The 11,868-nt window shown below is 46.6% G+C and overlaps 2 protein-coding genes across 4 annotated transcripts; one reads left to right on the top strand and one right to left on the bottom strand.

Annotated features, from left to right (window-relative positions):
* Positions 1 to 1,608: 1,608 nt before the first annotated feature.
* On the bottom strand, positions 1,609 to 10,570 carry ap4m1 (adaptor related protein complex 4 subunit mu 1). Of its 3 annotated transcripts, none has more exons than XM_029519109.1 (17): positions 8,632 to 10,570; positions 8,179 to 8,248; positions 7,803 to 7,888; positions 7,492 to 7,598; positions 7,308 to 7,404; positions 7,068 to 7,178; positions 6,902 to 6,979; positions 6,641 to 6,703; positions 6,485 to 6,551; positions 6,184 to 6,237; positions 4,758 to 4,864; positions 4,268 to 4,359; positions 3,528 to 3,572; positions 3,011 to 3,061; positions 2,240 to 2,357; positions 1,953 to 2,104; positions 1,609 to 1,819 (listed from the first exon to the last, which is right to left on the bottom strand). In XM_029519109.1, the coding sequence occupies exons 2-17, from the start codon at positions 8,234 to 8,236 to the stop codon at positions 1,660 to 1,662; spliced, it is 1,446 nt and encodes a 481-aa protein (XP_029374969.1). In that variant the 5' UTR covers positions 8,237 to 8,248; positions 8,632 to 10,570; the 3' UTR covers positions 1,609 to 1,659. The 3 variants fall into 3 exon arrangements, with proteins under 3 accessions (XP_029374969.1, XP_029374968.1, XP_029374970.1); XM_029519108.1 differs by having other exon boundaries at positions 8,644 to 10,570; XM_029519110.1 differs by having other exon boundaries at positions 1,690 to 2,104; positions 8,644 to 8,801.
* On the top strand, positions 9,070 to 10,804 carry rbmx2 (RNA binding motif protein X-linked 2). Its single transcript, XM_029519111.1, has 6 exons — positions 9,070 to 9,123; positions 9,440 to 9,555; positions 9,629 to 9,680; positions 9,766 to 9,895; positions 9,973 to 10,159; positions 10,233 to 10,804. The coding sequence occupies exons 1-6, from the start codon at positions 9,119 to 9,121 to the stop codon at positions 10,703 to 10,705; spliced, it is 963 nt and encodes a 320-aa protein (XP_029374971.1). The 5' UTR covers positions 9,070 to 9,118; the 3' UTR covers positions 10,706 to 10,804.
* Positions 10,805 to 11,868: the final 1,064 nt, after the last annotated feature.

The following is an 11,868-nucleotide window of genomic DNA, read 5'->3' as shown; positions in this document are numbered from 1 at the left end:
TCTGTCGGGACCAGAACCCCCCTTTGTCGGGACCAGAACCCCCTCTGTCTAGACCAGAACCCCTCTATCTGGACCAGAACCCCCCCCTCTGTCTGGACCAGAACCCCCCTTTGTCGGGACCAGAACCCCCTCTGTCTAGACCAGAACCCCTCTGTCTGGACCAGAATCCCCCCTCTGTCTGGACCAGAACCCCCTCTGTCGGGACCAGAACCCCCCCCTCTGTCTGGACCAGAACCCCCTCTGTCGGGACCAGAACCCCCCTCTGTCTGGACCAGAACCCCCCTTTGTCGGGACCAGAACCCCCTCTGTCTGGACCAGAACCCCCCTCTGTCGGACCAGAACCCCCCCCTCTGTCGGGACCAGAACCCCCCTCTGTCTGGACCAGAACCCCCCTCTGTCGGGACCAGAACCCCCCTCTGTCTGGACCAGAACCCCCCTTTGTCGGGACCAGAACCCCCTCTGTCTGGACCAGAACCCCTCTGTCTGGACCAGAACCCCCCCCCCTCTGTCTGGACCAGAACCCCCCTCAGTCTGGACCAGAACCCCCCCCCTCTGTCTGGACCAGAACCCCCCTCTGTCGGGACCAGAACCCCCTCTGTCTGGACCAGAACCCCTCTGTCTGGACCAGAACCCCCCCTCTGTCGGGACCAGAACCCCCCCCTCTGTCTGGACCAGAACCCCCTCTGTCGGGACCAGAACCCCCCTCTGTCTGGACCAGAACCCCCCTTTGTCGGGACCAGAACCCCCTCTGTCTGGACCAGAACCCCCCTCTGTCGGACCAGAACCCCCCCCTCTGTCGGGACCAGAACCCCCCTCTGTCGGGACCAGAACCCCCCTTTGTCGGGACCAGAACCCCCCTCTGTCTAGACCAGAACCCCTCTGTCTGGACCAGAACGCCCCTCTGTCTGGACCAGACCGCCCCTTTGTCGGGACCAGAACCCCCTCTGTCTGGACCAGACCGCCCCTTTGTCGGGACCAGAACCCCCTCTGTCTGGACCAGAACGCCCCTTTGTCGGGACCAGAACCCCCCTCAGTCTGGACCAGAACCCCCCTCTGTCGGGACCAGAACCCCCCTCAGTCTGGACCAGAACCCCCCTCTGTCGGGACCAGAACGCCCCTTTGTCGGGACCAGAACCCCCCTCTGTCGGGACCAGAACCCCCTCTGTCTGGACCAGAACCCCCAGTCAGTAAGACTCCACAGTGGCTCTCTGGCTCAGCCGCCTGTCAGGCTGATCAGAACGTGTTTCTGTTTCTGGAGTAAATTTTAGATGTACTTATTTTTCACTGTCAGATCAACGGGCGTGTAAAAAAACTCACTCTCTCACAGCTGATCATTTTAATTTCATTTGCTTCCACTAATTTTTCTAAACCACTTTGAAAAGCTTTCTATGAATCGATTGAAGTCGTCTTCTTCAGAGGAACCGTCCACGCCGTCGAGGAAGTTGCAGACACCAAACCGGTAGTGTGCTGTCACTCAGCATCAACAGTTACTGGAAGGAAATCCACCAACAGAAGTGAAACTTCTCACGGAGCAGAAAGTTGCTGATTAAAGGTTCATTTCAACTATTATCTTCAAACTCAGCAGAAAAAAAAGATCACACGATCAAATATGACATTTATTTACAGTCTTTGGGGACATTTGAGTTGAATCTAAATGATTCAGGAAGTCAAACAGCAAACTGACTCAGTCCAACAAACGTCGTCCTGCTGTGACAAATACAACAAACAATGAATCCACCAGTGAAAACAGTCCTGGACCGGGTCCTCTGAAGGTCCTGGGCCCACTTCATGGTCTGAGTCAAACGTCCTCATTCCAAACCTATTTAAAGTCCAGTCGTGAAAAATGACATTTATTTTGAAAGGAAACATGTGACTGTTTCATCATGACACTAAAGGCTCTTTGTGGGCGGAGTTAAATCCTGATGGTGTAGGAGTCAGAGTGGGTGACGTACCGGACCCAGCGCTGAGCCGGGCCGGGCTGGAAGGGCGACAGGCGGAGGAACCGGATCTGAAGCCCCGTCGCTGTGATCTTTGGCAGCTCGAAGCTCAGACTGACTGGACCGACCTCCAACATGGAGGCAGAGCTGAAGCCGGGGACCTCCAACTGAACAAAACAAGATCCAGGGTTAAAGGTCAGCAGGGTTCATCCTCTCCTGATTGGCTGACTGCTGGTGAAGGAGATCGATAAACATTCATTCATTGCTGCTGTGTGTGTCTGTGTGTGTCTGTGTGTGTCCACCTTGAACAGAGCAGACAGTTGTGTTCCTCCAGGGAAGCGAGGGATCTTCCAGACCACAGCTCTGCTCTGTGGCTGCAGCTCAGCGCTCTGATCCGGACTGCTGAGCTCCTGCGACAAACTGAACCCACAACACACAATAGTTCAGCTCAACACAAACTGAACCCCCACAGACCCACAAGGTCCTGACGCTCAGCGTTACACACCGCAGCTCGTCGGGTAGAAACACACAGATGAGCTGACAGGAGATATGATAGATCATCCTTCAGCTGAGGGTCTGGACTGTTACTCTGATGAGACAAATCTGTGTCCTTCAGCGGACACTTCAGGACACGTCATCATTCCTGCTCCACAGAATGAGCAGAACTCATTCAGATCAATTCAGATAAAGATACAAACAACCCAAACACAAGAGAGGAACTTTCTGTGGAGAAGAGAAATGGAGGAAGTTTTAAAAATGTCTGATCTGATGTTCTGTGTTTGAGGTGGATGTGATGGTGTCTGTTCACTTCCTGAAGCAATGTGATGCATTCAAATCTTTAATTTATGGTTTCATGGCTGAACCATTAAGCCAAATAAGAAACTCTCCCTCAGGTCTCCAACATCCATCTTTTAATTTCCATGATTTTAACTAGCAAATGAGGCGCTCTCCTGACTTCCTGTTGGGGCTCCGAGCCAGAGCGAGGCAGCAGCTTTGTTTCATACACAGTGTTTTAAATAAAAAAAACAGCAGGTTGTTGTTTGCACAGCGACATTTGAATGGGAGCGTCTCACCTCACGGAGCCTTTGGGGACGGGGATGGTGGCACTCACATTGATGCCAGCGCTGCAAAGACAAAGCAATGACATCAGCATCATCATAATCTACTAATCCTCTGTTGGTTTATTAAAAATGACCCATTACAGCGTCCATCGTGTCCTTCATGGTGTTTCTACTCAATCAAAAGTGTGACGTGGAGCGATCGTGAGAAAGAGCTCTGTGTTTTCAGTGTGTGTGTGTGCTGCAGCATTAAAGGACTTCTGATGTCAGCAGTTTAGCTGGTAAATAAAGTCTGGATGCTTCAGAAGTGAGAATTACGGATTCAGCTCTGCGTGGAACATTTAGTGGACAACCGTGGACTTCCTCCTGAACGTCACATTGAGCTCAGAAGAGAACAACTGATTTGTATTTTCTCAAAAAAAAAAAACTTATTATTTTCACTGGCTATCTTCCTTCTTCTTCTGTTCTTTGAATCAAAGGCAGCTTTAATTCAGAACTGAATGATTGAAGACGTGTGGGGTCCAGCACTGACCTCTTTGGTGGCAGATCACAGCGAAGCTTCATGTACATCAGCAGCCTGAAAACACAAAGTTTCACTTTTTTATTGAAGCATTTGGACTCTGCAGCAGACAACTCTGTCACTTCAGTGTCTGATGTTTCCACCTCAGATGTTGGCGAGTAAAAGAATGAAGTTTTGAGCTACACAACAGACTTCACGTGAAGCTGCTTCAGGAGCTGGTCTCACTGACTGGACGTTTAAAGCACTTCCTTTTAAGCAGCTTTTGTCTTTAACTCTGATGTTGGGGCAGACAGGCGGATGATTTTCTTCAGAGGTTCAAACTGAGGACACTGAGGTTTATATGGGACGTCTTTAAAGCCAGGCAGGTTTTGTTTTGTCAACAGTGTTGACAAAAACACAGAAAGGCAGCATTATTTTGTGCTAATCTGCTGTGACTGGAAAGTAAGAAGAAACAGAGGATCTGCAGACAACATGGCCTGTTTGTTCTGCAGCCCGAGGCTGTTAACCATCACTGCAGCAACATTAAAGTAAACTCAGCGCAGTTTATAACCAGTGTTTAGACAGAAGCCATGAGGGGAATCAGACCAGAAACAGATCCAGGTCATCATCACACCGAGAGAAAAACCTGCACTGCTTCTACAGTCCAAGAACAGCTCATTGTGTGTTTAGCCAGAAGAAAAATACACACAACAACCACATGGAACCATAAAGGCTGTTTTGTTTTTGGTTTTCTGAGTCTGTGCTTTCTTTACCGTCCTCCATTGTCTCTCTCGATGGTCGGGAAGAGACGGAATGGAGGAGCTGAAGGCAGGTCATCACTCAGCTGGTACTGCATCACTGTTTGCTGCAAGAGGAGCAGAAAATCTAACATTAAATGTCAGTTTCATATTACAGGACCACATTTGAACTTTGAAAGTTGAGCTCCATGTGGTTTCAAGAACCAAAAACCATCTCAGTGTGGTTTAATTTCTCCTGAGGGCGGGGCCTGTTTTGTTGTGACATCACAAAGTCCCAAAAATCCTGATGGCTGGCGTTAAAGCTCAGTTTCTCAGAGTCCAGGCTGTGAGGGTTTCTCTGAGGACTGAGACCTTTGATACTTTCACTGGATTACTGTAGAACCTGAACCTGATTTAGAACCAGAGACCATGTGGAGGTCTACCTTCAGACCAGATGGACCTTTAAAGGGTCATCGTTTTGCTTATGGACAAAAAAGCTAAACTAACAGACAGTGTGTGACATCACCTCTCCCTGGCTCGGACAGAGTCGGAGGATCCGGAGACTGTCGAACTCATCCAGTCGGACCGCCTGGTGGAAGCTGCACTCGTCCACTCGAACGGCAGCCCCGTAACCTGAAAACGACCACCACAGATCAGAAGGAGAATGAAACAGAACGGAGCCTCGTCTGCTCTGATTTCACAAGCAATGCATCCTGGGAAAATTAACGTCAGGGTTGCATAAGAATCAAACCTGTTTAACCAGCAAAACAAATTTACAAAATAAGTGTTAATGAATCTGCAGAGAGGGGGAAGATTTTAGAAACTGGAAAACTTCACTTGGAACAACCCCAAAAATAGACAGATAAAGACAAAGGTGAGTTTGTGTTGATGTGTTCAGAACAACAGAGGAAATGATGTCCACCTGTTTTTAATAAACCAACATGATTAATGTTGGCATGTGATCAACTGGACGGAGCCAACAGCCAACAACAAGACCTGAGAACACAAATCAGCCTTTATAATAAAGGTCTACACATTATACTTTATAAACATTAGGGGCCCATTTTTAATGAGCAAAAGGCCGATATTTCCTATATCTTAAAGGTCCATCTTTTGTTTAAAAAAAAGGCCTTATGTATATAAAAAGCACTTTTATATTTTACTGATATAGAACCAAAACCACATGGAGGTCGACCTTAAGACTGTGAGGATCTTCAGTGTTTACAATAACGCTTTGTTTTGTGCCTCCATTATGCAAGTTGTGCAACTTTGTTAAATGAAACAGATGAAATAATTGACCTTGGTTGACTCCTCTGTTTATGTGACGCTGCGTTTAAGAGCTGCACTCGGCCCAAACTGCCTGCTGCTCAACAGACGTCACGTGTTTGGGTCACAGTACGTCCATGTTTGAAGAAAACAGAACTAAATCCACAGTAAATCTGACGCTGACATGGTTTATTTTCCTGCTCATATCTGGGTCACAGTCATTTCACAGCCTGCTTAGAGGACCTTATCAGTGATGTTTGTATGTTATCTGTCTTTAATTTACTAAAACTATCTGAGACACTTGCTGACAGGACAGATCGTATGAAATTAAATTAGAATTCAAACATTTAATTAATTCACCTTTGTCCTATTTTAGATTTATAAAGCTTAACTTTCCAGATTTGATTAGATCTGAGGATAAACTTTTAATTCAATGCTTCCTTTGAGTATTTTTGGATTATAGTTTGAAAATTAACAGGAAGAAGAATTTTTTACAGATTAAGTCTCAGATTTGTTTGTCTAGGTTCTATATTTACTCTCAGAGGTCTCAGTCCACAGAGAAACCCTCCCAGTCTGGATTCAGAAACTGAACCTTTAAATAAGCCGTTAAGACTTAGGTAACTTTGTGAGGTTGAATTGGCAGTTTTCTGGTATCCTGTGAGATGACGAGTGAGTGTGTGTGTTACCTCTTAGCTGGGACTTGCCGATGCTGAACTCCTCATTCAGGCCGATCCGCATCTCTGATGGATGAGAACATGAGAGAGACAGAAGTGAAGTCTGTGATCCAGTGAAGATGTTCAACAGAACAAGCTGCCACCATCACCACCCAGACCTAATGGACCCCCAAAGTCAAGACTTCACTCTGCTCCACCTGGTCTCAGCTGGACTCTTTGATGTTCATGTCCTGTGCTGATGTCACTAGTCCTGCTGCAGCACTGTGACTCGTGGGGGGGGTCTACAGAGGTCATCCCCCATTCTGAAACTCACCTGAGCAGGTGGGCATGTAGCACTTCACTTTGATCTCCCCCTCAATGTCCGCCTTCATCAAGACACCCTGCAGAACAACAGAGATTCAACAGCCAGAACAAACCTCAGATCACCCTGAGGACAGTGATGGTGTGTCCTCACATTAGTGTTACTCACGTTGGAGCCGATGACAACCAACATCCTCTCAATCACATCCACAAAGATTTCACTCTTTCCTCCCTGGAAACAAAGACACTCAGTCCCTCATGATCACAGTGGTTTATTTGAGGAAATCTACAGTCCAGCTGGGACCAGACTAATTCCAGGAACATGTCAGTCATTTTTAATAAAAGACTTGAAAAAAAAAAAAAATCTAAATAAATAATTTGATAATGTTTGGATGATGTCACTATGACATGAGCAGGTGTGGTTGTGTACCTGGTCTCTGCTGGACTGGATGGGTCTGGTTGCTGCAGAACTGGGAGCCACTTTGCTCTGCTGAGTCTCAGCTCCAAACTGCAGCCAACAAACAAAAAAACCACAACAATTTCAGGTTCACAGCTGTGACCTCTGACCTCTGACCTGACAGGGGGGGTGAACACACCAGTCCCACGTTGCTGAGGTCAAACAGGCTGAATGGTTTGGAGGAGACCGCTTCAGTCTGAATGAAGTTCTTCAGAATGTCAGAGGACGTGGTCTGAATGTACCCATAGTCCTTTGGGGTGGGTGTGGGGGGGGCACGGGGCAGAGAGAAGAATAGTAGTTACATAGAGAAAGCACTACAACACAGTCTTCATTCTAACATTAACTGTTGCTGAACCGGGCCCGTCCTCAGGAGACTCACCACCACCTCATCCAGCAGCTCATAGATCAGGGCGAAGTTCATCTGGACCGACCGCTCTGATAGGCTGCCGCAGTAATCTTTAACCAGAGCTGTTAACCTGAACACACACACACTGTGTTAACTCTTCAAATCTGTGTTGTGTCTCTGTAGCTTCTGTTGTGTGTCTGTCAGGACAAACACACACCTGTTGAGGAACTCGATGATGGTGAAGGGTGATGTGTCAGCTGTTGTCGTGGCGACCCAATACAGTCCTCCCTGCCTGACATGGACAAAGTGGACGTCTTTGTGACGCTGCAGAAAAATAAACAACAACAAAAAGCAAGTCACAACAAAGAACAAACAATCAGTTAAATGATAACACACAGTCAGAGTACAGCAGGAGACAGATGTAGATCTGAGCCAGACTGGAGCTGAAGGTTACAGAGGTGGAACAGAATTAATATATAGCGATAACTCAAACAGCTCTTCAACACACACAGAACGACACTTTGTTACCATGACAACCGGAGGCTGGTCACCGGTCAGCGCTGTGACCTTCTCATAAAAAAGATTAACGACATCACTTCCTGCCTCTCCACGGACTGGTAGTCAGGTTAAGAAACACAATTCACTTCGTTAGTGATCAGTCTGTCGAGTGACTGAAGCTCAACATGCAGCATCCTAACACAGGTGTAAATCTGTTTGTCACCATGGTAACTGGACCGACTGTCAACAGGTACAGTCTGGCCTCCTCGGGGTCAATCATGTCTAGAGATTGTTGATTTTTTTAAAGAAAAGACAAAAAAATTCAACCTCTGTGTCTAAATTGTTCATGAGCAGAAACTGTGTTCAGCCTCAGTTCTTCTGAGCTGTGTGTGTTTGGGGCGGATACAGTCTTTGTAGATGAGGTGGTCGCCCTGAGAGGACAAGATGAAGACCTGAGAGATCATCCTGCTGGAGACCTGCAGAAGACAGAAATCAGTTTCTCTGTGTTGGACTGACAGGCAGCTGATCAAACCTTTAGATGACCTGCTGTCAGCATTCTGTACATTTAAGGTGGACTGCTGTGTGAAGAATGATTTTTCGGGTCTGCTCCATCACCTTCATGTCCCTCAGTCTTTTGTTCACTCGGGTTTTAAATAAAAATAAATTAGGCTTAAAGCTGCAGGTGAAGCTAAAGTCCCAGTTAGGAAGTTAAATGGAATTAAAGCTTGTTTTCAGACAAATATCTGATTTGAGTGGGGCCGAATTCATCAGAGGATGCAGACGAGTGAATTAATTCTCATGAATGTTTTATCCTGCAGTCCAAACGTTACGGAGTTAATATTTGGATTATTCCAGGTACCTTATTACTCACCAGCAGCAGGTTTGTTGTAAATTAGTGGAGGCTTTGTTAAAAATCGGATTATTAACCTATGAATGGCAGTAACAGGAGGAGGAGGTCGGACAAACACACAACTCACTGAACTGTCAACATTCTCGTTACAAACGGATGAAACGTGTTTTCATCCGTCAGCTGCTGTTTACCGACCGGGTCGGCCAGCGTCCGTCCGCCGCACAGCGCCGCATCAGGCCGGGAGGGGAATTACAGCCAGCGGACGGCGCTTCCAGCGGATAAATGTGCTCTTTTCTGAAAATAATGCAGAATTTTAAATATATATCTTTTACTGTTATTAATTTTCAGTCGTACTTTTTCAGTTATTTCGTTTTATTTATCTTGTAGTTGAGGCCTCCCAACAGCAGGAGGCGGCCGAAGAAGACGTCACCCGGAAATGATCCTTTCATGAAAATAGCCGGTTTCCTCAGAAGCCGTCCGTTTCCTGCAGCTCACCATGAAGTAAGTTCAGATTTTATAGGGTTAGGGTTAGGGTTAAAATGTCTACTTTGTCCCGGATTCGTTCATCCTCCGCCGCATGCTAACGTTGTCGCTAAAACAGCTGGAATGTCTTCAGTGGCTCCTCTTTACTTTTTAATAAACTGCTACCAGAAGCACAGCAGCTTTGTTTTTGTGCAGATCGGTAGTTTTAAATCGGTCCGTTAAATGTACACATTTTAATAAAGAGCCACAAAGTTAGAAAACGTGTAATATTTGTACAAAAGTGCGCAATTCGGCGAAAAAAGCTCACATTCAACAGAAGTCTGTTTCTCATCAGTCCGCTGACGAAGGTGAAGCTGATCAACGAGCTGAACGAGCGGGAGGCCGATCTGGGGGTGAACGAGGCCGTCTCCTGGCACACCGAGTACAAAGACAGCGCCTGGATCTTTGTGGGTAAGTCTGAACGGATCGGAGCCAGGACCCACCACACCAGGTGGATAAAGCAGCTTTGTTTTGTTTCCTGCAGGAGGATTTCCGTACGAGCTGACTGAAGGCGACATCATCTGTGTCTTCTCTCAGTACGTGGCCGTCACGCCGTCTCATCCCTTCTCTCCCTGTTATGACTGAGAACTAACTCTCTTCCTGCCAAAACAAACCTCTCAGGTACGGCGAGGTCGTCAACATCAACTTGGTGCGAGACAAGAAGACGGGAAAGTCCAAAGGCTTCTGCTTCCTCTGCTACGAGGACCAGAGGAGCACCATCCTGGCTGTGGACAACTTCAACGGCATCAAGGTGGCACAGCTGTTCCTGCAGATGTGTGAACAGTCAGCTGACTGTTTCCAGCTAACCAGCTTTGTCTGCTTCCTCAGATTAAAGGTCGGACCATTCGTGTGGATCACGTAAAAGACTACCGTCCCCCTAAAGACTCTGAGGACATCGACAATGTGACTAAGCAGCTGAGGGAAGAAGGCTGCGCTCCCAAAGCCCCGGAGTCATCCTCTTCTTCCTCAGAGGAAGAGGAGCAGTACAGCATTCCTGTAAAGAAGCCCAAGAAAGGTGAGGTCACTTCCTGTTGACTTTGAGCCACCTGATTGGTCGAGAAGTTATATTCCTTGTCTCCTCTTTTCAGACAAGAAAGAGAGGAAGAAAAAGAAGAAGGAGAAGAAGGAGAAGAAAAAGGCAGAGAAGGAAAAAGAGAAGAAGAGCCGGGCGCTCTCTCCTTCCTCACCTCCTACTCATCCTCATCGTATTCTTCCTGCCATCAGAGTCAAAGAGGAGAAGGAGGACGTCGCCTACGACAAGTACAACAGCCAGAGAGTGAGGGACAACGAGAGACTCCAGGGGGACGAAGAGGACAGGAGGAGAAATGAAGACAGGAGGAAGAATCGTGACAGAGAGACAGACAGAGACAACAGCAGAAGAAGAGAGACGGACAGAGACGACAGTAGAAGAAGGGAGACGGACAGAGACGACAGTAGAAGAAGGGAGACGGACAGAGACGACAGTAGAAGAAGGGAGACGGACAGAGACGCCAGTAGAAGAAGGGAGACGGAGAGAGACGACAGTAGAAGAAAGGAGACAGACAGCAATAGAAGAAGATAGACAAAGACATGACAGGATGTGTCCATTGTCCCACTGGACAAAGTGAAATGTTTGTGTTGTTGATTTCATTTTGTAATAAATCAAATGTTTTAACATCAACCTTGTTCAAGAATTAAAAATAGTTCCCAAGCAGCTGCTGCCGTTGGCAGCTGGTTGGGTTAGCCTTTAGCTTAGCATGAGGATTGAGCTCGTCCACCTGTCAGCACCTTTAAAGTTCCAGAAACTATATATGTAAATGAATGATGTGACTGAAAAGAGAACAAACAAGCTGCATCCATTTATCCAAGAAACATCGCAACAAAATTTTACTGAGAACAAAGTCAGACCAAAGTGCTGACTGTGATTTTTTTTTTTTGTCCAACTACCTGGACAGGTGACAAACTCCTGATGATCAGATCTGACAAGGTTTGCATCGTTCTTGCTCTGGTATGAGTGGTAATGCTTGACATGGAGTTGGAGTATACCAGAGGCTCAACGGTGCAAACTGAACTCTTAACGTCTGTGACACCATGCTGCATGTGTTTAATGCTCTTTGATATGCTGGTGCTATGGGCGCCGACAAACTGTTACTCCACGTCCTTCACACTCTCTGCCAGTAGGCTGCTGAACGACGACTGTTGGTGCTTCTTGTGTAGTAGCTGTCAGTATCCTATACTGCTATTTCTCTATTTTTTTACATTTATTTTGCAAACTGTGGACTTATTCTTTACCCCCCCAGGAAAGACTGATTAGTGACAAGAGCACAAAATATACAAGAAAAGTGCAAAAAATATTGTGACTGTTCCAAGACACATTAAAATGACCGGAAATAGAGCTGCACTGTTGTCATGGAGACAATGACTAAATTCCAAACATCTGAATTTCTATCAGGTTTCTATGAAGCCCATATAGCAGAATGAGAATCAGTGGCCATTACTGAAATGCATTCTGGGAGTTGTAGTTATCAGTGGTTTAGTGGGTTCCTGCTAGTCTTCAGTATCTGTGCAGATGTATGTCGTTTGTTGGACGACAGCAGCAAAACAAGAGTCGGCTTCAGAAAATGGCCATTAAAATCTCTTTACAGCTGCGAACACCAACACAGAAACAGGTTACAGGTTAAATCTTCTGTTTGAGAAAAATATACAACTGTAGCTTCATTTTGCGTAAAAACATCAGGTAGAAAG

Source organism: Echeneis naucrates, chromosome 14, assembly GCF_900963305.1.
Source record: "Echeneis naucrates chromosome 14, fEcheNa1.1, whole genome shotgun sequence".
Taxonomy (NCBI): Eukaryota; Metazoa; Chordata; class Actinopteri; order Carangiformes; family Echeneidae; genus Echeneis; species Echeneis naucrates.
The sequence above is the reverse complement of the archived record's forward strand: the minus strand, read 5'-3'. Positions and strand labels throughout refer to the sequence as shown.